The following is a 25,081-nucleotide window of genomic DNA, read 5'->3' as shown; positions in this document are numbered from 1 at the left end:
AGCTGGGGCTGGAGTAGTGGCTGCAGTATCAGAAACAATAGAAATGGTCTTCAATGTTTTGTTTTGTTTTAAATGTTTTTGTAACAGTTACCTCATGGTAGTTTCTTCTAGCTTTTTTCTTCCTGTCATTGTTGTATTTGTTCCACACATGGGTATTTTATAGTTTATTTGGGGTGGTTGAAGGGGGAGTTGCTCCCTATATTACCTCCTGCCATCTTCTTAGAATTTCTCCTCCCCATTTATTTTCAACAGAGAAGCTCATTCATCAAAGATTCTTAAGCCTTCTTTAATCCTTTTGGATGCACAACAGTGATACATTAAAATGGAGTGACAGTCTTCTGTATTTTTTCCTTTTAGGACACAGGAAGAAAGAATCAGAGGTGTATGTTGGAAATCTTCCATTGGACACCAAGGAGGTATCACTCCCCACTTCTTGAAATTTTCCTTGCCTTTTCCTTTCCTGGGTAAACTTATTTTTTAATCATCTTTTTAGAGGTTTACATATGCAAGTCAAAACAGTTTTATCCCATATATTTGGGAAGATAAGTTTGAGAGGATTTGAATGATAGAAAAACCCCTACCATATTCAGTTGTTTATTCTCTAAATATATAGAGAGGAGGGTCTATGTGACAAATAATCCAAAATCCATTTTTCTTTGATTTTTGGTATCTATTCAGCACCATGAAGGAAATTTAATCAACTTAAACTTTTTAAAGTGCCACCGTTCCTGGCTTCCTAGGTAAGGTGAACTGGGAGTTAGTCATACACTAAGGCCACGTTACTTATGGGACTTTAATGATAACCTACTAAAATATTCATTTTCTTGAAAGTAAGGACTGTTTCCTCTTATCTTTCTTTATCTCTCTAGGGCCTGCTTTAGTGCTTGGGCACATGTGTATTGATCTTAGTAGTCAACGATGGAAGAATGGCAGGCATGCAACAGTTATTGGGTATACAAGAAGATATAATTGCATGCTAAACTGTAGTGCTGGGGGCATCTGGGTAGCTCAGTGGATTGAGAGCCAGGCCTAGAGATGGGAGGCCCTGGGTTCAAATGTGACCTCAGGCACTTCCCAGCTATGTGACCCTGGGCAAGTCACTTAACCCCCATTGCCTAGCCCATATAACTCTTCTGCCTTGGAGGCAATACACAGTACTATATACAATATATATAACATACAATATACACAGTATTGTATATGGTAAGGGTTTACAAAAAAATAATAAAATAAAAAATAAACTGTGTAGTGCTATAAATTCTGAGAAAAGAGATCCTTTTGTCCTTTTGGTAAATGATAGAATAGTCAGAGGAATGTTTCATGAAGAAGGTAGGACATGAAGGATGGATAGTATTTGAATCAGTATAACAAGGGAACTTAGAAGATCAAAGGCATAAAAATAGGAATACATAGGAAATATTCATGGAACAGTGAGGGAATCAACCTAACCAAAGCAGATGGTTTGTATTAGGATAATTTTGATGAAGTAAGGTTACACACATATCCCAATTTAAGATAGATCTTTGGCGAAGCATAGATGTGGTAGGGGTAGGAAACACAAGGAAGTAACATGATGAAAGTAGAATTTAAGAAAGATTAGTCTAGTGATTACTATGTGGGACATAGTCTCATGGCAAGAAATCAGAGTCAGAAAGGTTTGGTGTGGAGATTATCTAAAGTGATGGCAAGAGTACTCAATGGGGGGAAAATGGGGGCAAACTAAGGAAAATCTGTAAAAATTGGAACTTACAGAATACAAAAGATGAAGAGGAATAAGGAATCGGATGGCTTTTAAGGTTTCAAGACTAAGTGATTGAGAATAGTGGGGAAATAGAGGAAAGAAACTGTTTCGGGGGAGATTTTTAGTTTGAGGCAATGCTTAAATAGAAATAAAGAACTAGAACTTGGGTAAGAATAATAGACTAGAGATACAGATTTGAGAGAAGTGATTGTTAAAGTCGTGAGAATGAACAAGCTCTTTTAGTGGGCAAAATAGAGTAAAAGGTGAACAGAGGGCTTAGGATTGATTTGTGAAATACCATTTTTTCCAATCATTCAGTGAACATTTATTGAACATCTGCAGAATGCAAGCCACTGTGTAGGTTGCAAAAAAAATGAAATGCAGACTCTTCCCAGATTATTTTTATAGAATAAAATAGGATGTAAATAGATAAATAGGGCAACATATGGTAAGTACTAAGTGATATAGGCAGCAAGTGCTACAGGAATTGAGGAGGGAGAAATACTCTTTTTCCTGTTGGGATATTTGTGTCCTTTGCTTTTGAGTTTGCTGTCAAATTTTAAACTGTGGTACTAATATTTGAGCTCAGCTTTGAAGAAGCTAAGCTTCTGTGCCAAGATGGTTCAGTGATCTTACCAAGGTAAGAATACTCTCTCCAGTGATTATATATCTTTGCAACTATTGTCCATGATTTCCAACAAATCCTATACAAAGGGTATATCTAATATGTTGAGATACTCTTCCAGATCTCTTGACACCATTACGTGGTTCCCAACAGAGTATGCAGGCTCTCTTTCTATTGCTCATTCTGGCTATATAACACGTCTGCCTCTTCTAGTTGTGCCTTTCTAATGATATTCCGATGCTTTTCCTGCATAATTTTTCCATTAATAATGTATTGCCACCTACCTAGACCACTCCTCGTTTACCCATTTCTGTTCAGAGAGCCACCATTCAATGAGGTCTGCAGCCTGAATCATCCTTGAACCATACTCTCACTCATCCTATAATCAGTTTCAAAATCTTATGAACTTTACAATATCTCTTGCATCTATTTCCTCACTACTTAGATGGCCACCATCCTAATTCAGGACCTCTTCACTTCTCTCACACATGAACTATTATAGTAACCTCCTTTTTGGTCAACCTGCCTCAAGTATCTCCTTTTCCAATTCATTTTTCCTACTTTACTTGAGGTAAAGTACAGGTGACAGTCACTGAAAGAGAGGATATAGATTTAAATCTAAGTTCTGCCACTTATTGCTAGTGTGACTAAGTTGGTTAGGCTCTCTGGCTTTCTGTTTCCTCATCTGTAAAATGAGAGGGACTGTGATTTCTGAGATTCCTCTCAGCTCCAGATCTGTGATCTTATCATGTTCTGCTCAAGAAAATATAACGATTTTCTATGAATTCTTCAATCAAATACACTCTTCAGTTTAATATTGAAAGCCCTTCACAACCTATCTCCAGTCTACCTTTCTAAACTTATTGTCCCCTTTACAACACTGATGGTCGAGCCAAATAAGCCTTTATAGGTTCCCTCATCCATGACATTCCATCTCCTGTTGCTGTTCCTTTGCATCAGCTGCCTGCTGTGCCTAGAATACACCCTCACTTCACCTCTACCTCTTAGAAGCTCAGCTACCATCTTTTAAATGAAGCCATTCCTCATTCTCATATCTTTCCTTAAGCCTAGAGTATCTGGTATTTATTTTCTGTATACTATAGATGTATTCATATTGTGTCTCCCTATAGACTATAAGCTTCTTAAGGGCTCTCCAGGGGGCAGCTGGGTGGCTCAGTAGATTGAGAGCAGGGCCTAGAGATGGGAGATCCTGGGTTCAAATCTGGCCTCAGACACTTCCTAGCCGTGTGACCCTGGGCAAGTCACTTGGTGCCCATTGCCTAGCCCTCACTGCTCTTCTGCCTTGGAACCAATATACAGTATTGACTCCAAGACAGAAGGTAAGGGAGAGAGGGGAGTGTCTCAAAGGTCTGCTGGACAAGAAAAGGTGATTGAGGGCACATGGTAAGGAGAAGATTGAAGGAATATGAGTGCGCTCTTGAAGAATTTTAAAAGTAGTCACTGTTGAAGGTCTTCAGATGGATGCTGTTTGACTGCTTCTTTGGGAGATTTCCTGCTTCAGTTGTGGAAAAGGTTGTATGACTTCTGATGTATCTTCTAGTTCTGAGATTCTGTAACTGGATCTGCTCCTACTAGCAGCATCCAATAGTTTAGCCATGGCCTGTGTTAGTGACAGTATAAGTGAGGTGGGGGGTGGGGAAGGGAGGGCACGATTAGCAGCTTTCGTGCTTCAGGAGCTAAGCCTCTCCGAGTTGAAAATCAGCTTGATTCTATTTTATTTAGGACATGGCAGATCTTTGGAAATATCAAGTTCTTTGTAATATTGTTGTAGGAATTGATCAAGGCTGTTTCATCATCAATATGAACTTATCTAGAGGTGAATTTTTTTGTGGGACACTTTTGGGTATGAGATATTGATCAGGGGATAGCCTGAATCAGTTCACTGAGTCTACAGAGAGACTGATCTTTCTAGGGAACCTTTTGAAAGAATCTCTTATGGAGAGTGTAGACATGCCCATTAACACCTTGTTGAGAAGAATAAAGACATGTACTCTTAGATCTCAGTGACTGAGCCTGCCCCCAAGATGAATTTGTTAATTCAAAGCCACCCCTGGGGCCCCCCTAGAAGGTAGATTTTATCAAGAGGTTTTACCCAAGATAATAGGTTGGGTAAGACTCTTCTTAATATTAAGAGCCAGCAACAACCCTTTGCTTAAGAGGAGTCAAGACCACGTTTGTCTTTCTTTTCACCTTTTCTCTCTTCTCTTTCTACCAAGAACTTTAAACTATAAGAATATGTGAATGTGTCTGTGACAGCTGCTGGAGGGTAGAAGCAATATGTGCTTGTCCATAGAGGCAGAGAAGGGCATTCTTGTACCTAAAGTTTTTGGACAGCATTGACTTCTCTTTTTCTTGTCAGACTGGGTCAGTTAACAGATTGGAATAGATTTTTTCTAACCTAAGAGATGGTAGCTGTTGGCTTAAAGTAGAGCATAAAAGGTCCTTGAGAGGCACATGGTAGAGACAGGGAGGGAAGTTCCTAGGCAATGTTATAACCCACACTCCTTCCTAGTTAGCAAAGAAACATTTCTTAGGTAACATAATTCTAGAATCTGCCTTATATTCATGGAAAGGATGTTTCTTGGGTAGCACCGGCCTCAAGGATTGCCTTGAAAACTATACTAATCATGTGAGTGAACAAGCATTTTTTATACTGTCTATACACTGGGACTGAGCCCCATTAAGGTTAGAAGTGACTGTGACAACTAGAATTGAATATCTGTAAATTTGATAAGCATGCCACCTTTGATTGATAAAAATTTAAACAGTATAAGGCCAAAAATAGATCTCTGGGCTACTCCCCTGGAGACCTCCTGCCAAGTTTAAATTAAACCATTATTCTAGTAACGTTTACTCTTTGAGTCCATCCATTTAATCAGCTTCAAATCCATCAAACAGTATTATAATTTAGCCCATATCCCTCATGTTTTCTACAATACTATGAGATACTTATTAAATGCTTTGTTAAAATCTAGGTTCACCATCTCTATAGCATTTCCTTGAACCTACCAATTTAATAATGCTGTCAAAAAAGGAAATGAAGTTAGTCTGTCATGACCTGTCATTGAAAAAGCTGTGCTGGCTCTTTGTAATCACTTCTTCCTTTGCTCAATGTTCATTAATCATCTCTTTAATCATCCATTCTAGAATTTTCTCAGAAATAAAGGATAAGCTCAGTGGCCTGTAGTTTCTTTTCTCCTTAGTTTCTTTCTTTCTTTCTTTTTAGAAAATGTATATTTACCCTTCTTTAGTCCTGCAGTACTGCTTACATTTCCAGAATATTTTAAATGTCTTTGACAGTGACTTAATCACACCTACTAGTTATTTCAGTATCCATGTCTGTATGCTGTGACTTCTATTCATCAAATGGGAAGGAGGTGGTCTCTTTCAGATCTCTTTGCAAGTAACAACTCCCTGTTAACCATTTGTTCTGTTATTTCCCGTACAAAGGTCATTCTCCTTGGCAGGAAATAAAACAGAAGCATGTTGAGAGAACTGATCACTCTCTTCCCCCTGTCCCTGAAAGCAGCAGTCCTCCCTCCCTTCTTTGATCCTTTTATTTCTCTCACTATACTAAAAATCCTTTTTGTTGTTCTTGGCTTTCCTTGCCAGCTTCAGCCCTTTCTGAGCTTTAGCACTCCTGACACTGTTTAGAAGACCATGCCATGCTCTTATATTCTTTATTACTTGCCCTTGCTGCCATCTTCTGTATATGTCTTTAAAAAATACCCTTACCTTCTATCTTAGAATTGATACTAAATATTGTTTCCAAGGCAGAAGAATGATATGGGTTAGGTAATTGGGATTAAGTAACTTGCTCAGAATCACACAGCTAGGAAGTGGCTAAAGCCAGATTTGAGCCCAGGACTTCTGTCTTGAGACCTGGCTCTCTATCAACTGAGCCATTTAGCTGACCCTGTATGTGTCTTTTTTTTTTTTTTTTAAAGTTGGTTGGTGAATTCCCTGTGCATCTACATGGATCTCTTCAGATAACTTAATTTTTTCTTATTTGAATTGTTTTCCTTTGTATCTTAAAATGTTCATTTCTAGGATGATGTTAACTATAGAATTTTAGTTCCTGGGATCCTATTTTTTTTCCTAGACTCTTTTAAAGTTCTCTAAAATTTTAGGGGGCCTAACTGTCAGGCTTTCATCTCTCCCATTACCAACTTAGGAAGGGAGTGGTCACTTCTCTGCAAGGTTCCTATCTTTTAACTCCTAGCAGCCAGTTCCTTTTGGTTTTATAAATCTGATCTTATATAAAAATTTCCCCTTGTTTATTCTTCCTCATTTTGAAGGATGAAATCTTTTCTTGACTTTAGGTCCAATGGTTCAGATACGTAGCTTGATATTACCTCTTTCTGTTGTAGGTGGTCCAAGGTAGAGTGTGATGATAAAAATTGTTTTTTTTTCTCTCTCTATTGATCTTCACTCAGATAATCTCCATCATGCTTCCTGTCTCTGGTTTCTGGATTTTTTTCCATATGCATACAGATTCTCCAATGCTACTCCTCTCCCCCATTATTTATCTTGTGTTTTTTTTTTCAAATAAGGCATCATTAGGAAGCATATTCTAGTAATGGATTTTGTTGAATTTCATTCCGAATCTCAATAATAGATCAAATTTACTGCCTTGCATTAGAATCTCTAATTCCTCTTGCTTGTTGCCTAAATGTTTGCCATTTGTGTACAGACATTTTTGAGGCCATGAGTTTTTACTCCTGGCTTCTTTTTGGATTTTGTCTCTTCTGAACTTATAGGTATCTTAACTACTATTCTTCCTTCTTTGTAAGTTATTCTCAGTGGTTTATGGTTTGCTGGTTAATAATAGACATTTTTAGCTCCCTCCCCTGACTCATCTTTTTTTAAAGGTTTGATATTAGATGTATTGGGATTATGAGATACTATTTAAATATATTCTTACCATTGTTTATTAGATATACCCCATCCCTGCCTCAGTGTCTGTTATCCATATATTAGCTATGATCTGGAAATTCTGACTTCATTCTCAGACATTATTCTCTTGGCCACCTGAGTATTTACCAAATTGTTTTTTCTGCTTCTGTATTCTTTTACTTTAGTTGGTTACAGTGAGGGAAACAGAGGTTTTTGCCTCTGTGATCTGTGGTTTTATCCTCCAGACTTCATAACCTTTGAGAATCTATCTTAGGTAAACTGTATCATTTGTGCCTATGTGAATCACCAGAAGTGAGGAGTAGTCATTTGTCTTGGGAGGTTCTGTTAGGTTGTTTCTACATATTCCCAGAAGACAACAGATCCTTTTGCTGTTATCATATCAGCAAATTGCTGTCCTAATACTTCTGAGTCAGGGAGTTACCAACTCTTTTTCTTCTAATAATAATTACTCAATTGATCAGCTTATCTGATAACTTCCATGGTTCAACTCCATCATTCCTTGGAGGACAAACAGGTATTTCTTCCTCAGCTCATCCAGTGCCCTCCTTTTCAAAATGAGTCTCAAATCTCTGAGGGACTCCAAGATTTAGGGGTTGTACAGGTGTTATAATATCCCCTATGCATATATTAGCAGAGTCTAAACTGCAGGATAGCACTGAGTGAGGAGAGTGGTATGTGGAACTAAATGTGTTCTTGTGGAAAGAGAAATTCTTTAGAGTGTTCCACTGGTGTATAGGGGAAATTGCCTTGCTGTCAACTCCCAGGTTCAATGCCATTGTAAGGGAAATCCATCCCACATGGTGGTGTTATATATGGAGCGTTTTAGGACCTTGTGGAAAAGTGGCCTGTACCAGAGTGGAAGGATAATTGCAACTGATAAATTTTCTATGGGTGAAATAAGGACTGTCCAATACTCAATATTTGCATTGTTTACATCAAATCCTTATGTGGAATGTGGGGGACCCTGTTACCCACATCTGTGGAGCTCTAGACAAGAACTGGAGTCTTGAGGTTTCCCAAAATAAACTTTTGAATTGGGATATAACAAGTCAAGCAAAGAAGATATTTTGGAATCACAACCCTCAACCTTAGGATTAGGCTCAGTTTCCATAAACTTAGGACTGTGGACCCTGGGTTATAGTTTACAGTGGTATGTAAAGCTCAAAATCTTATGAATTGACCAATTGTGATTTCACTTAGTTTTGATGGAATTAAGTGGCATTCTTTACCTAAAGATGGACTTAATTTTTTTCCCTAGTGTCCAAAACATTTGGTTCAGAAATTTTGTGACTTTTTCCAAACACTTAAATAGCAATAGAATAATATTAATAATAATTTAATAGATAAAAGTTTAACAATAATGACTTTTTCATGGCCATATCGCTATAATAAAATATATGCTTTATATAAAGTAAATGCTTTAAAAAATGTTTTTGCTATGTGTGGACCCAACACTACCCTCACCAGCCCCAATTTAGTAAATGCTTTTTTTTTAAAACCCTTGTACTTCGGTGTATTGTCTCATAGGTGGAAGAGTGGTAAGGGTGGGCAATGGGGGTCAAGTGACTTGCCCAGGGTCACACAGCTGGGAAGTGGCTGAGGCTGGGTTTGAACCTAGGACCTCCTGTCTCTAGGCCTGACTCACTCCACTGAGCTACCCAGCTGCCCCAGTAAATGCTTTTTTTAAAAGAAATTGACAGTGGACTAGAAGTGAGTGAGTGGTGAGGTAGGAAGAGAGATAGGATGATATACTATAAAGAGGTTAAAATTTTGGAATTTTTTAAGACTTCGGAAGGAATATGTATGGATTACAAAATGTTTTTGGATCTATAGTAACACTTAGGTATTATTTCCCCAAAATAATTTCTAATAACTATATATAAGAAAGATTTTTAAACTAAAGCAATCCAAAGAAAAACATATACTACTTATCACGTGTTTATATGGGTATGTGATTTGGGGTTTAGGCTTTAAAAGATTGCTCTGTAGCAAAAATGAATAATATGGAAATAGATATCAAGTGATAGCATTTGTACAACCCAATGGAATTGCTTGTTGGCTCAGGGAGGGAGGAGGGAAGAGGGCAGGGAAAGAAAATGAATCATGGAAACATGGGAAAATATTTAAAAATAAAAATAAACTAAAGCAATCCAGTTTTCAAAATACTAAGTTCAAGGTATTAGCTTGGCTTTGGAGATATAAGATGAAAACTAAAATACTCTATGCCATCAAAGAGTTTGCAAATTGTATAGGGATTAAAAAAGTAATGAGGTGGCATTTATACAAAATGTCCCAAGAGCCTAAGATTTTGTGCCCTGTTTAGTGTTTTAAAGCCTGCAAAGTCTCTCCTCTGTGTTCCCTTCTCTTTTCTGGCACTGCCATCACCACCCAATAGACCCTCACAACAGCTTTCTGATTGCTGTCTCTACTTCGGTCCATCCCCAACTTAGCTACAAAAGTGATTTTCTAAAGGTCAGCTCAAACACCTCCCCCCTCCAATAAACTTGACTTCAGTGGCTCCCTACCACCTCTAGGATCAGATAGAAAATCCTCTGTTGACTTTTAAAACCCTTCATAACCTGGTTCCTTCTTATATTTTAATCACCTCTACATACTTTATGCTTCAGTAGCACTGGTGTCCTTGGTGTTCCTAGTCCAAGATACTCAATCTCCTGATGAATTCAAAGGGCACTGGCTGTCCTCTCTGCCAGGAATACTCTCCTTCCTCATCTCCACCTCTAGGTTTCCTTCAGTTCTCAGCTAAAATCCCACCTTCTGCAGGAAACTTTTCAATTTACCCCAAATGTATGTGCAGAACTATGTGCATATTGTCTCCTCCTTCAAGGACAATTAACTCCTTGAGACTGGGAACTGGCTTCCCCTTTCTTTGTATCCCCAGTGCTTAGCTCAATGCTTAGCATTAACTTAGCTTTTTTTTTTTTTAAACCCTTACTTTCTGTTTTAGAATCAATACCAAGTTCCAAGGCAAGGCAATGGGAGTTAAGTGATTTGTCCAGGATCACACAGTTAGAAAGTGTCTAAGAGTAGATGTGAACCCAGAATGCCATGTGCAGACTTAGCTCTCTATCCACTAAGCTACCTAGCTGCCCCTTGACTTGACCCAAGGAGCTTATATTCTGTCAGCAAAAAACAGACACATTTAAGTAAATATAAAATATATACAAAATAAATACAAGGTGACTTTTGTGGGGAAGAAGTCCTAGCAGCAAAGGAGATCAGAAGACTGGCCTCCTTCTAGCTCAGTGATTCCCAAAGTGGGCACCACCGCCCCCTGGTGGGTGCTGCAGCAATCCAGGGGGCCGGTGATGGCCACAGGTGCATTGATCTTTCCTATTAATTGCTATTAAAATTTAAAAAAAAAATTAATTTCCAGGGGGCTAAGTAATATCTTTTCTGGAAAGGGGGTGGTAGGCCAAAAAAGTTTGGGAACCACTAGAATCTAGCTGAACATCCAGGTCCTTCAGTCAGCACTCACATACCACAGACTTGAGGCCCTTTGCTGTCATAAACTGCTTCTTGAAAAGGAGAAGTTCCTTTAAGTAGTAGATTAACTTCTTCCTATGTACCTGTTGCCTAGTGAGAGGACATACATAGCCTAGGGTGCCTGGTGTATTTCAGTTTAAGATTAAAAATTGAGAAGTAATGTTGTTTTCTTCTTTCTCTCCTTTTCCTCTCCCAACCTCTCTCCCTCTTTTTCCCCTTTTCCTAATTCTCCTTAGGAGGACATTTTATCCCTTCTGAAGGATTTTGGTCCACTCCGTGTCCAGAAAGTCCAAAATGGCTGCAAATGGTAGAGTGGCTTTTCCTTTTGACTTTTGGGGGAAATACTTCTTACCTTTGTCTAATTTGTTTAATTTGTTGATATGTTATGCGGGCAAAGAAACAACATCAAAAGGCTCCACAGTGCAGGGCTCTCTTTTACCCTCCTCTTTGGAAATACATTCAATTTTGGAAATGCTTTTTATCTATAACTCTGTTTATTCCACAAACATTTAAGTTCCTACTGTGTGCTGCACACTGATATACAGTAGGGTTGGAGAGATAAGACAGTTCCTTTTATCAAAGAATTTACAGTTTGGAAGTGGTGATAAAATAGGCAGGTGGATACAACTTAGAACTGAGAAAGTGAAAAACAAGAATGAAAAAAACACCAGGAGATCCAATAGAAAGACTTGAAATCCTTCTGATTCCTGTTGGGGAAGGAGCATTTGAGTTAGGCCAGTGGGTCGTCTTGCAAAATGGGGAAAGGAGGGCAGCTCTCCAATCAAGTGGAAGTGAAGAAAGGCATAGGACAGTGGGGGTTATGGAATGGGAGGTGGGAATAGGGTGTGCTTAAGAATGACCATTCACTCCATTCAGACTATACGATCTTCTTGAAGATCAGAATCAAGAGTTCGGACTTTTTTCTCAGTAGGTATAATAGAGAGCTATTAAGTTTTTGAAGCAGTTTGACCTGTTTTTGTTTGTTTGTTTCTTAAATTATGATTTGGCAGCAATGTAGAAAAGGTATAGAGAGCAGAGAAGGTCTAGAGTTAGGGAAATGCATCTTTTTTAAAAGACCTTTAAGCTAGAAGATTTCTAGAAGAGGCCAAAACAGATAAAGAAAGGAGTAGAGAACATGTTATTTGAGGCTATTTAGCCCAGAAAAGACTTAGTAGAGAACATGATCGTTGTCTTAAATTTTTTGAAGAGTATTCACTCAGATGAGTGATAAAACTTTTTCTACTTGTGTCCAAAGACAGAAGTAGGAATGATGGGCGGAAACTGCAAAAAGGCAAATACATCCCTCATGTAAGGAGAAACTTACAATTAGAGTTGTCCACAAGTAGAATTGGCTGCCTGGGGAAGTAGTGGGTTGTATTGGAAAAAGATTTCCTCAAGAAGAGAGGAATCTACCACCTGTTACTGTCGAGGGGAGTTTTGTTCAAGCACAGGTTGTATTAGGTGGTGCTGAAATCCCTTCTGTGATTCTGATAGAAAAAGACCCCAGAGAAATTGGGAAAGCTAGAAGGGATCTTCAAAATAATCTAATCCAATCTGCCTATTTCATTTCATTTCACTGACGAGGAAAGTGAAAATGAGGTAAAAGTCACAGAAAAAGGAGTCATCCTTTACCAGAAAGACAAATAAATTTCCTCAGAGGTGGAGAGTGGAGGGAAGGATCAAGGGCAAAAGAAGACAGAAGTTTTAAAATAAGGAGGGGAGCTGAGGGAGCTCATCTCATGCATTCTCAGGAAAGTGGGGGTTAAGTCATCTTGTTATGTGAGTAGGTAGATGGGGGTAATTGAAAGGTGAAAAGGTTTAGAATGGACACTATGGGTATGGTTCTGCATCTAGCCCTGCTTAGGACCCTGGACCAGGAAATCACAAAGCTTGGTTCTGTTTCTGGCTGTGTCCTTGACCCACAATAACCCTTGCAGACACTATGGCTTAGTGACTTGTTATCTATAGAATGAGGAAAATGCACACTCCTTACTTTCCTGGAGTGCTAACAATGGTAAAACATAGTGATGAAGAAGATGCTTGGACATTTTTAGCATACTGGTGCTGTAGACATTTAGAAGAGGGGTAATGTTCACACACACACACACACTTTCTTTCTCTCTCTCTCTCTCTCTGTTTGTGTATGTGTTTTCTTCCCATGAGGCCCAATCTTGGCATAATTAAACTGAACTAGGAAAGCATTAGAATGGAGCACAAAATGGAAGGTTATTGAGTTTTTAATCCATCCTCTCATTTCTGAAATGAACTCCCCTAACCCATCTGTCTACTGAAGTCCCTCCCTTCTAGGGCCAAGCCTTCCCTGACCAGACTACCTACCCCAGGAGGTGAAAGTTCTTCCTCCTTTCTTATTTTAGATTTCTCAAAGCACTTTGCCTAGATCTCTCTGTTAACATATATAGGAAATTTCAGTCATCCCTGTTATTTGTATATGTTTGCCTCCATTAGATAGGAAGTTCCTTTCTTGTATACTTATTTGTTGAAGATGAGGATGATACAGGGTGTCCCAAAAGTCTTAGAGATGTTTTAAGCTTTGACTATTAAAGCTTTAAACTGCAACAAGACTTCTGGGATAATCTTGTATTTGCCTCTAGCCTAGCATTCATATAGAGCTGGGCAGGGATCCACTAAGATCTATAAAATGGGGGTGGGGTTGGACTCAGCTCTCTAGAGCCTTGAAGGTCCCTTCTAATTCTAGGCCTGTGCTACAGTGAAGTGGTGGAGAAGCTTGAGCCTCATCATGAGGCAGTTTATACAATAAAAAAGGCACTGGTGGGGCAGCTGGGTAGCTCAGTGGATTGAGAGCCAGGCCTAGAGACGGGAGGTCCTAGGTTCAAATCTGGCCTCAGACACTTCCCAGCTGTGTGACCTGGGCAAGTCACTTGACCCCCATTGCCCACCCTTACCATTCTTCCACCTACCAGCCAATACACAGAAGTTAAAGGTTTAAAAAAAAAAGGCACTGGATTGGAGCACAAGAGTTGGGTTCAAATCTTGGACCTGCTGTTTATTCCTTATAAGTCCTTATAAGACCTTGGGCAGGCCTCTTGACTTCTTTGGGTCTCAGTTTCATCTCCCAAAATAAGGGAGCTAGAATTAACCACTAGCATCTCTTCCAGAGCCCAATCTATGATCCTATGAACCATAGAGCACCAGATCCTTTTTGTGGGAACATTTCTCCAAATACTTCCCAAAGCCAAGGAGAAACCTTTGTATTAGGTGCCAGTTTAGCTCTTATCCCTCCCCCAGGGCAGGTAAAGAAGTTGCCCTCTGTGTGACTGCCTGGCCATCAGTGTTCTCTGTCCTCACAGAGCAGCTCATGCACTGGACATTGAATTGTTCTGAAGGGCTGACCTGTGATGAGATGGGGCCTCTCTCTTCCCCTCTTAGCTTTGCCTTTGTTGACCTGGCCTCTGTAGAGAATGTGCACCTTGCAGTCAAGCAGCTGAATGGACAGATGTTTCATAACCGGAAGTTGTACCTGAACTCAAACAACAGGATCCCGAAGCAGAACTCGGACTCCACAAAGGGCAACACAGAGTTACCGGTAAAGTCTCCTCTTCTTCCTCTAGCCCCTCTGGAGAGAGTAATTTCCAGTGGGCAGAGAGCTGGATAGAAGTCACTTTGGGGTCCTGGCATTTTCTTCAGGTCTTGACTTTATTCTTCTATGAGGAAGTGGGCTTAGTAAGCACAAGCCAGTTTTTAACCTTTGATAGCAGGGCAGTGTTTAGCCAGGTCAGGAGGAGTGACCCTTGTGGGAAGGGAAGCCCTCTTAAAGAACGGGAAGAAAAAGTTGATAGGAGACATTGTGGATTGGATAGGAGGGACAAGGAAGAGGAAAAGATGAACTCAGAGGTAGTTTAGGCCTATCTTCTACGGATTTGAAATATATATATATATATATATAGACTAGAAAATCAGCTGTAGTTGTTTTATGTTGGAGGCAGTAAGAAAGAGAGCATCAGACGTGAAATCAAAACCTGAGCTCAGATCCTGGCTCTGACATCCACTAGTCTGTGACCCTGGGTATGCCACTTAATGTCTCTGTTTTCTCATCTATAAAATGAAGATGTATAATTCCTATGGTATCACAGGGTTGTGAGAATCAGATGGGAAGTTTTATTTGTAGTATGATTCATGCTAAAACACCTGTAAGTAATCCCATAAGGTATGGGATATAGTGAGATCAAGGTTATATTTGCAAATATTTTACACATCTTTAATAAGCTATATATTATATAATTTATATAATATAATTGTTATTGATTAGAGAAATGCAAATCAAAATTCTGAGAGATTATCTCACACATATCAGATTGACTAAAATAATAAAAGGGCAAAACAAAATGTTGGAGGGAATGTGGAAAAATGAGGATAATAATAAACTGTTGGTGGAACTGTGAACTTATCTAATCATTTTGGAGAGCAACCTGGAATTATGCTTAAAGATTTTATAAAACTGTATATATGCTTTGACCCAGAAATACTAACATATTAGGTTTGTTTCTTAAGGTGATCAGGGAAAAAAGAAAATTATCCATAAATCCTAAAATATTTATAGCAGCTCTCTTTGTGGTGGCAAAGAACTGGAAACCGAAGGGGTGTCCATCAGTGGAGGAATGGTTAAACAAAGTGTGGCATACAATTGTGACAGACTACTACTACTACATCACAAGAAACGATGAGCAGGTTAATTTTTTAAGAAACATGGAAAGGTCTAAATGTAATTATAAAGAGTGAAATAAGCAGAACCAAAAGAACATTATATACAGCAACAGAAATATTGGTTGAAGAATAACTTGTATAGGTCCATCTCCAGAGAAAGAATTGATAAATAGAAATAAGCAAGACCTAGTTTTATATACACATATCTTTTTTGTCAAACGATATCTTCTCTAGTGTGGGGAGGAAGGGAGAAACCTGGGAACTTTAATGTTAACAAATAAATAAATAAAGCTATAGAAATACTAGTGTAGCTGACTTACCTCTGAAGGCCAGGTGAGTGAACTTTCCACTCCTCCCTCAGTGTTCTCTAGAGCTCTTAAAGGGGAATTGGGAGAGGGGAATCATCCATTCTCTTTCACTAGTTCAGCCTCTACTGATTGTGTTCTCCCGTTTTTAGAAATCCCTTGGATTATCCCCATTTCATTTAATCTCTTAATAGTCACATTAGCTTTTACAAAAGAATATTTACTTTAAAGAGATATAATCAGATCAAATATGTAAATATCCATTTCTATACTATAGAACTTGATCTCTAGAGAGGAGGGAGATCAGGTTCATAGCTTAACTCAGATACTGTGTATCTTAGTCCCATCAAAGCCCCCTGTAAGCCCAGTTTTGGGTACCCAGGCTTCTCATGGCTTTCTTCTAATGGTAGCCTCAGCATCTGGCCTGGAATCCAAGATCACCATAGCTTGAGTTTAGGTCCAGGGATTCATTGCCTTCACTGAGACCTGATAGGGACAAATGAAACAGACCAAAGCCCCAAGCCCACTTCTCAGACCATAGGGCTTGAAAGAGAGGAGGGGGAAGGCCATCCATGCCCTTACACAGCTTAGTTCATAGTGCCTGTGCTGGGAATGAACAGGTCCTTCACCCCACTGCAGGCTTCCAGAGAGACTGGTCCAGCCTGGTAGTTTGAAGTCTGTTCTGCTCTGCAGCCAGTGGAGAAGTTGGTGGCATATCTTCTCCCAGAAGCAGGGCCTTGGTTGTCTTGGAGTCTCCAACCTTAGGTGATTTGGGCACATCTCAGCCATTAAAGCAGGTGATATTTTTGTCTGGACCTGTAATTCCATCAGTGTAGGAGCACCTGGGGAGGAAACTACTTTGATCCTGGAGATGAGCAGCTACCCTGCACACGGTTGGTCATCTGGGAACAATGAAAAGTTAAGTAATCTGTCCAGGGTTCTATATTACATGGCAGAGGGGGACCAAAGGGGATCCTGACTTGGAAGGCCAGCCTTCTCTCCACAGTGCCAAACTGCACCATGAGGTTTGTGTGGGGCACTTGTTTGGTGTTAAAACCCATATGATCTTGTATGAAGTAGGAAATTTGGAATTTTACTAGTGTTAGCATCATATGCACCTTTCCAACAGTGAGTGGCAGCATGGCATAGAGTAGTCAGGTCCAGAGTCAGGGCCATGGACCAACCCCAAGGGCTGTGTAATTAGCTAGTCAAGGGTTAAGAAGATGGTTCACCTCTCTTCCCTTTCTGCATGGTTTGGCTGGTATCCAATACAGCCATATCTAACCTCATCTTCCAGTGTGGTATAAGCTCTCAACCCTCCTGGTTTCTGATCTAGGTGTCATTTCTTAACCTAACCAGCACCCAGCCATGCTCAGTAGCACCTGTAGGTGCCATTGGTAAAATTTCCTTCACCTCTCAATGGGCAAGCTCTGGGGCAGTGATCAGTACATAAGAGCCCTCTTCTCCCCCTCCTTTCATTTGGATGAATCTAAGCGAGTCATGTGGGCTGAGTAGGCATGGATGGATTGGAGATCTCTGAAAACCCACCTGTCTTCCAAAGTTCCTTTTTACTGTGGGTGAGCCCTGCCATCCTCCTAGTCAGCCTAGATTCACTGCCTCAGAGTCATCTTCACCACTCATTCTCCCTTGACCCACAAACATGTAGTCTCTATAACATCTCTTGCACCTGTCCCTTTCTTTCAACTCACACAGATATTGCCCTTATCAGGACTGACTTCACTTCTTGCCTGGACTGGACTATTGTAGGAACTTCCTAATTGATCTTGCTCCATCTCTTCCTTCTCCAGGCCAAACTGTCATGCCTGTACTCAGTGAATTTCAGTGGGTCCTTCTTTATTCTAGGATCAAATAGTATTTCACCTTTTTCTCATTCTCTTTAAAATTTCTATTTTGTATAAGTTTTATACATAATTATTAATACAGCACTACATAAAAGTTGCTGTGAAATTGATCTTTCTTAAAGTGCTGGAGTTAATACTTCCTCAGCATCTTGCTTCTGTCTAGTCCAGTTTCTTAACTTGACCATCCCACAAAGAAAAATGCTATCATTGGTCAGACAGCTTGCCTGAGTAAGATGTTTAGGGATATTAATAATAATTAATAATTAGGGACAATAACAATTTTAAGTAGTCATTTTAAGGAGCCTTTGGGAATTTTAAGAGTTTTAAAAATTGAGTTAATGATTTGCTATTTGCTAATATATTTGCTATTGCTGACCTACCATCATCGCTCTGTTGGACTTAACGGCTTTTGCCATTAGTTTGCAAATAGACCAGCCACAAAACCAATTTGCTTAACATACTTTTCTTATTTGTATGACTGGTACCTCACTGTAGTATTGAGTAACTGATATCCTTTCACCCAGAAGTAAGGAAACTATCAGGAAATAGACTTTCTGTCTCTCTGTTTGTCTCTCTCTCCATTCCTCCAGCTGTCCATCCACACAAATTTATATAGAGTAGGCTAACATGAGCAAGTCCTTCCTCCTCTGTAGGCCCAATTTTCATCAGCTGTAAAACAAGGGGCTAAACTATATAATCTCTGAATTTCCAGCATTTGCCTGTTGGTAATTCAAAGGATTCAAATCCTCAGGAATAAATTCCTCACTTATTCTTCATTATCAATGAAGAAGGCATTTGCTAAATCATCTGTATGTACCAGGCACCATGCTGGGGGCAGAGTGAGACAGGCCTTGCCTTCAAGGAGCTTACATCCTTTAGGAGGAAACAGTATCTGTAGGTTTCTGGTGTGTTGGCTGGAAGGGAGAGACAGTATGGCAGACTAGAACCAAAAACCCTTCAGTCAAAGAGCAGTGGTAACTCCTCCTCCCTACAGTTAAACGGAGAGCATGGCCTCTTTGGCTGAGGTGTGACACTCTTGGCTCTGCCCTCAGGCTTTGGAGAATGTTCCCTTTGAAGAGAAAGCTACTGGGACTCTGGGTGAGGAAGAGGAAACCACAGTGACTCCTGGTAAGTGCCTAGACTGATATCCTCCCCCAAAGGGCCACCAGGGGGCTCTTCTCAGGGTAACTTGTTCTTTTCCCCCTAGTGCACTTAACCCACTTCAGGAAATGTCCCTTGATTTGAGGAATCTGATCAGGCAGAATTCCCCTTTCCCCCTTCTTTGCTTCCAGGGAAAACTATAACTGGTGTTTGTGGTTGTTTTTTCTCTTCTCTGTTCTTCAGCCAAGAGCAAAGTCTTCTCTAAATGTTGGATTTTACAGATCCTAACCTGAATTTTCCTGGGGCGGGGGCTGAATCTTCTGTTTGTGTTCTAGTGCCTGCCAGCCAGACCCTTCGGGCACCTGTTTCCCCTAATGTAACTGAAAGACCAAGGACAGCCTCCTACGCTGTTCCCATGGAGATGAGGTCAGTAGAAGGGCAGAAAAGACTGATTAGATATCGGCAGGGAGCTTATCCCTCTGAACAGAGGTCCAGGGACAGTGTCAGAATGGTTGGTGGTGGCAGCAATAAATTCTTCAGGAGACCTGGAGTTTAGTCTAGGCTGTTGTTTTGTGGCCTTATTGGATTCATTAAATTTTTGTGGGCCTCTGTTTCCCCATATGTACAATGTGGTGTTCTCTCTAGCTCAGGTGGTGGGAGAGAATTCATTTCAAAGGCTTTTCATGTCTTGACTCTCTGTGCTAAGAGAGATCAGTGGTCTAAATCATTAAAAGTAATTTGTATTTGATCTTAAAATACTAACTTTTAAAATGTATATTTTTTAAAGCAGGAAATTTTCATTCTTAATTTTGTTCTGTATCATCAAAGATGAAAATATCTCGAAGGCAAAGAAGAAAATCACAAATATGCTAAGAGGCAGAATGGTATATAGTAGGTAGGGTGCAGTCAGGAATTCTGGGGTTGAATTGGCTTGCTAGTTTATTATGACTGTGGAAAATCATTTAACCTCTTAGTCTTTGTCCCCTCTCTGAAAAACAGAGGATAAGAATACTTGAATCACCTCCCTCCCAGGGTAGTCAAAAGGAATAAATTTTGTAAACTTTCCAATGCTCTCTGAATGTGAATGGTTAGGTGTCAGAAGCCAGGTGGTTTACTTGGAAACTTCTCTGGGTTGACATTTGAATCACTTTAGCATGCTGGAAGGCTTCAAAAGAAGAGTAGGTCATTGAACTTAGAGGGTCTGTTCTCATTTCTTGACTTTCCCTTTTCCTATAGAGGATCCTTCTTGGTGTTTCTTCTGAGGGATTGCTTCCAAGACCTGAGCTGGCTGGCCATCATTCGCAGCATCCGTGGAGAAGTGGGGCTCCTGGTGACAGACACACTCCCCCAAACACCTTTCTTCTGGGCCATACACCTCACTGAGGTAGGGTCATAGGGTGCACATTGTCCTTGCTGGTTTACCTTGGTGTGGGATTGGGCAAGAGTAGTTGCTTAGAATTTAGAGAGTCAGCTTAGTGGAGCAGATGGAGTTAGAACAACTTGGTTTTCAGTTCCTGATCTACTTACTTACTATGTGACCTTGAACAAGTTGCTTTCCTTTGTGGACCTCAGTTTTCTCATCTGCAAAATGAAGGGGTTGAACTATGTGACCTCTAAATTTCCTTCCAGTTTGTAGTTATATGAAACTACCAAAGTAGCCTATGGAGCCTGAGAATAGCATCGATGCTGCCTTCCCCAAAGTAGACTGAGCAGTTTCTAGAAGATCAGAACATCAGACTGTCTAGGAGCTTCATCTTCCAGCCAACACTGTCCTACCTGAGTGAGGTGGAGAGGAATGCTAAGATTTAGAGCTGGAAGGGATGTGATCTAGTCTAGTCCAAATTCCTGCTACTAACATTTTACAGATGAGGAATCATGGATATTTCTCTCATGGCCCTGTTCAGTCTTTGGCCTTTTTGTGGAAAGGTGGACTTTGGTGGTGACTGTGAATAACTTGATTTGTAGAAATAGGGTCAAGTTATTCCCTGCTCTGCTGCCCAAGAAGTGACTATTAGGCACCTATTGTGACTATTTTGGTGCTTATTTAGTACTTCTAGTGTCCTACAGGAATATAGTATAGTACACCAGAATAAGCACTACCTCTTAAGGTCAGAGGATCTGGGTCCAAATCTCACCTCTGATGCTTTGGAGAAATCATGTAATCTCCTGGGCCTCGGTATGTTCGTTTGTGAAACAATGGGATTGGACCACATATACTCTGAGGATCCTTCCAGCTATAAATTTATGAGCCTGGGACCACATTCGAGTCAGAGATGTTAGAGGATCTTAGTCAGATTGGCAGGACCTGGTGCTAGCACAGGGTCTTGGTTATCCATGCCTTTTTGGTCTAGGTGTACCCAGAATAACTCCCCCTCTCCCCAGAGAATCCAGGACTGTCAGGTACCCCAGAGTGTGTTCACCCTGCCACTGTTTCTCCCTTCCCTTGAGGATGAATTATGTGAATGAACATAGAGGCAGTGTGGCTTGTAATCCAGAGGATGTGATCAGGTTTGTGACCACCATTGACAGGAGACTCATGTGAACATGGAGAAGCTGTTCTGTGCCCTGGCGGAAGTGGAGGAGCAGCAGCCCTACCTGGCAGAGGCCGAGGTTCAGCGTGGGATCCGTTGCTTAGGGGAATGCCACCTGGGGGATGATGATGGTGGGGCCTGGAACAGGTATATGGTAGGGATGAGGGTGGCATCAAGGCTCTTTGGGCAGATGGGAAAACGGATTTCTTTTAGTAATTATCTAGATAAATAGTCCATGATGTTAGGTGCCCACTGAAGGCAGAGCCCTGTACTGAAAATGTAGAAAAAATAGAAGCCCCCAAAACTTCTATTAGCAGTGGGAATGTGTCACATAAATGGTGATGGTTGATTGGTCAGTTAGTGGGTTGGAGCCTGGAGACAGCAGGCCCTCCAGCATCAGGAAGGCTCCCTGGAGGAGGTGAATTTTGAGTGGGGTTCATCAGGAGAGAAGTCATGGAAGCAGGTGGGGGCGGGGCGGGGGAGCAGGATGGCTCTTTCTCCAGTCCCTCTGCCCCCTCCCCAAAGTAACTTTCTCCTTCTTGGGCCTTCTGCTGCTCTTGGCCTCCTGGTTTCTCTGCTTGTTCACTATCTCAGAAGCAGAACCAAAATGAAGAAACCTTGACTTTCTTTTCTAGCCCCCCCCCACTCCCTCAGCTCTTCTTTAAGGGAGGGGGTGCAGAGCCCGGGGCTGGGGCAGCCTGCTGCTGCTTCTCCCTCAACTTCTTTCTGTGGATTCCGGGCAAGTCATTTAACTCGTCTGAGCCTCCTCTCCTTTCCTTCCTGTGGCAGGTGCTGGGTGTTGGATCGCATAGGTGACTGGGCTGTGGTCCTCTTCATTGATTTTGGCTGCTCAGCCACTCTCCCTGTGCACTCCCTGCGCAGTCTGGACAGTGATGACTTCTGGGCCATCCCGCCTCTGACTCAGCCCTTCATGCTAGAGAAAGGTAATCCGTGGGAGGACCCAAAGCCCAGCCAGGCCAAGGGAGGGCGAGGGAGGACCAGAGATGCTGGAGCAGTAGAAGTGGTCATTGTTCTGGGTTTCCCAAGCCGTGCAGAAGCCCAGGGCTCTGGGAGCCAAGTGGGATGCCAGGGAGCAGCATTCCTTCCAGCTCAGCCACAGCAGGGGTTGGCTGACCTGAATAAGGCTGTGCTAGATGGGGGCCTCCTCCCACCCCCAGCCTTTCCCCCTGCTGCCAGGGCGGCCAGGGAAGGTGCAGCCTGGGACGGGAGTCACGGCCCTGCTGGCTGGAGCCACACGAGAGCTCCCTGCTGCCCGCCCTGACACACACCCAGACACCCAGGAGACCAAAATAGTCCTGGCTCTGCTTTGCGGTTCCTTTCCTAAAATACCCAGCCCTGGGCTGACACCGTGGTCCTGCCTGATCTCTTCATCCCTCCCAAGTAGTGGGTGCCCCGGGGCCTGGCCCAGAGCCTCCGCATGGTGGCCCAGTGCCCCGGGCCAGGCCATCTGGGAGGACCATCAGAGGCTCTAAGAGGCTGGATGGTGGCTGACCCAGGAGTTACTGAAGGGGCCCTCAGGGCCAGCCTAGTTTGTCCTGCCTATGCCCGTGAGGGAGGACACGTAGAACGTAAGCTTCTTGGGGACAGTTTTTTTGTCGACATTCCCAGCACCAGGCCTGGAATCAAGTAAGCACTGAAATACTTGTTTGCATCAAGTTACGGTTGGGCTAGGCGAGGCGTGCTCAGCCCTCGTGTAGAGAGGCCAACCCTGGGAGGAGTGAGGATGTGGGAACAAGCCCAAGCAGAGACAGTGCAGGCCGAGCCCCTGATCCTGCGCCCCTGAGTGGGCTTCACCACTACCGTCCCCCGGGCCCCTGGGAGAAGGTGCTCTTCTGGCCATCGCTGGGCAGCTGAGCCCCGGTGGGATAAGGCCATTCCCTCCCGCTATTACCCCAGGGCCCCCCCTTGCTCCAACTGTCCCATCAGTGTGTGCTAGCTTTTGGCCCCCTGGAGGAGCTTCTCCCTCCTGGGGATCCCAGTGGAATTAACAGCGAGAGCCTGCGCTCCAGGGCTTCTCCCGGCTCACCCTCTGCACCTGCCGGGGGTCTGTGAGGAGAGATGTGGCCTCTGTCTCCTTCCTTAACCAGCCCCATCTAAAAATGTGTTTGAAGGTCTCATTTTGATTTTTAAATAGATATTCTCAGCTCCAAGCAAGCTGTTCGTCAAGTCTTGAAAGGAAAAATTACTGGCTGCTTGAGCATGGAGGTAAACCAGCTCTCTGGGCATCCGTCCCTTCCCCACCATTGCTCAAGGCTCATGGCGTCACCCCCACCCGCCTGCCTGCTGCTCATGTGTCCTGGGGCAGGGGCTCCCGCGCCACCCAGGCTTCCCTGCCACAGGGTGGTTTGGGGGCTGTCCAGGAGGGCAGCCAGCTCTCCTACTCATGGAGTCCTCTTTTTTCTTCCTTCTAGTCTCACATCCTGAAGTTTGAAGAAACGAAATGATAACCCTTCTCAGCCCTTTTTGGTTTCCCCCCTCATTCCCTTCATGCCCCAGTTCCCCAGAGGACACTAGCATCTCCTTTTGTTTGTAGCCACGCTGTTTCCCCCCATCCTGTTGGGTCAGCCCCCTTTACTCCTGTATCCCTAGGATAAGCTTGTGATTGTATTTGAGTAGATTCCAGTTCACAGGGCTCTGGACCTTGGCACAAAACCTGGAAGCCCCAGGAAAGGAGCAGTTAGAAAGTTCTACGTTTGCCCTGGTGCTCTTCCAAGAAATAGGCTCTCTAGGAAGGGCGATTCAGACCTAATTTAGGGCTTCTGGATTCATGTTGAGAGCCCAAGTTGGCCATCACTTTCTTTTTTTTTTAAACTTTTGTACCCCTTCTGCCACACTCCAGGTTAATAATATAACAGGGAATATACCGAAGGGGACTGTTGCATTAATATCATGTCTGATGTTATAGATGAAATCACTTTAGGTGGAAGATACCAACCCAGGGGCTATCTCCCTAGCTGACAGGAGTTACTGGGAGCCGAATGATTGCAAATAAACTAGTTGAATAAGCCAGAGCCTGATGTGTTTTCTTAGCTTTCTGTCCCACCCCCACTGTGGGATTCAGAAGCTGCTCAGCATTCACAGAAACACAAAATTTTTAAATTTGCAAGGACCTTAGCAGCTGTTGGGGCCGATTCAGATGTGTATAAATTGCCACTCTTGTACCAGCAAGTGTTACAAGCCCCAGCTTGAAGACCTCTGATGAGGAGCCATGCATTGCCTCTATAGGAACTAGGCTTTTCCTGACGTCTCTCCTAAATTTGCCTCTTTGTAACTTCCTCCAAGTTCTACCACCTGTTACCAAACAGACAAGTCTAATCCCTCTTCCACATGGCAATCCTTAAAATCCTTGAAGACTGCTCTCATGCCCCACGTGAATCTTCTTTTCTCCAGGACGTACGTCCAATTCACATGGTTCAGAGCCCTTCCCTGTCCTCTCTCCCACTTAGAGTCTTTCACAAACTCTGGTGCCCAGAACTGGCCCTAGTCATTCCCATCCCCATCAGAATATGTTGGAGTAGCGTTTCCTTGTCACTGAGCTATCTGTTTCTCAATGCAGTACGACAGTGCATTTGAGTTTTTTGCCTGCCATGTCACTCACCAATTTCAGTCATCTCGCAGTCCACTACAACATACAGATGCCACCCTGTGCAACCAAGAATAAGAAATCAGGGAGAGGGGAGCAATTTAGCAAAACCAAACAAGCCTGATCGTGTGTGATACTCCACACCCATAGTCCCCTTCCTCTGCAAAGAAACTTTTCGGGAACTTAA

At 42.1% G+C, this 25,081-nt stretch overlaps 1 protein-coding gene across 1 annotated transcript; it reads left to right on the top strand.

Annotated features, from left to right (window-relative positions):
* Window positions 1-873: 873 nt before the first annotated feature.
* Window positions 874-24,320, top strand: TDRD10 (tudor domain containing 10). Its single transcript, XM_044673822.1, has 10 exons — window positions 874-951; window positions 11,045-11,115; window positions 14,217-14,373; window positions 18,711-18,786; window positions 19,095-19,185; window positions 19,996-20,143; window positions 21,289-21,437; window positions 22,080-22,234; window positions 23,446-23,516; window positions 23,723-24,320. The coding sequence occupies exons 1-10, from the start codon at window positions 919-921 to the stop codon at window positions 23,753-23,755; spliced, it is 984 nt and encodes a 327-aa protein (XP_044529757.1). The 5' UTR covers window positions 874-918; the 3' UTR covers window positions 23,756-24,320.
* The last annotated feature ends 761 nt before the right edge of the window (window positions 24,321-25,081 follow it).

The sequence above is a fragment of the Gracilinanus agilis genome, chromosome 4, assembly GCF_016433145.1.
Source record: "Gracilinanus agilis isolate LMUSP501 chromosome 4, AgileGrace, whole genome shotgun sequence".
NCBI lineage: Eukaryota > Metazoa > Chordata > Mammalia > Didelphimorphia > Didelphidae > Gracilinanus > Gracilinanus agilis.
Note: the sequence above shows the minus strand (reverse complement) of the source record. Positions and strands in the feature narration are given on the sequence as shown.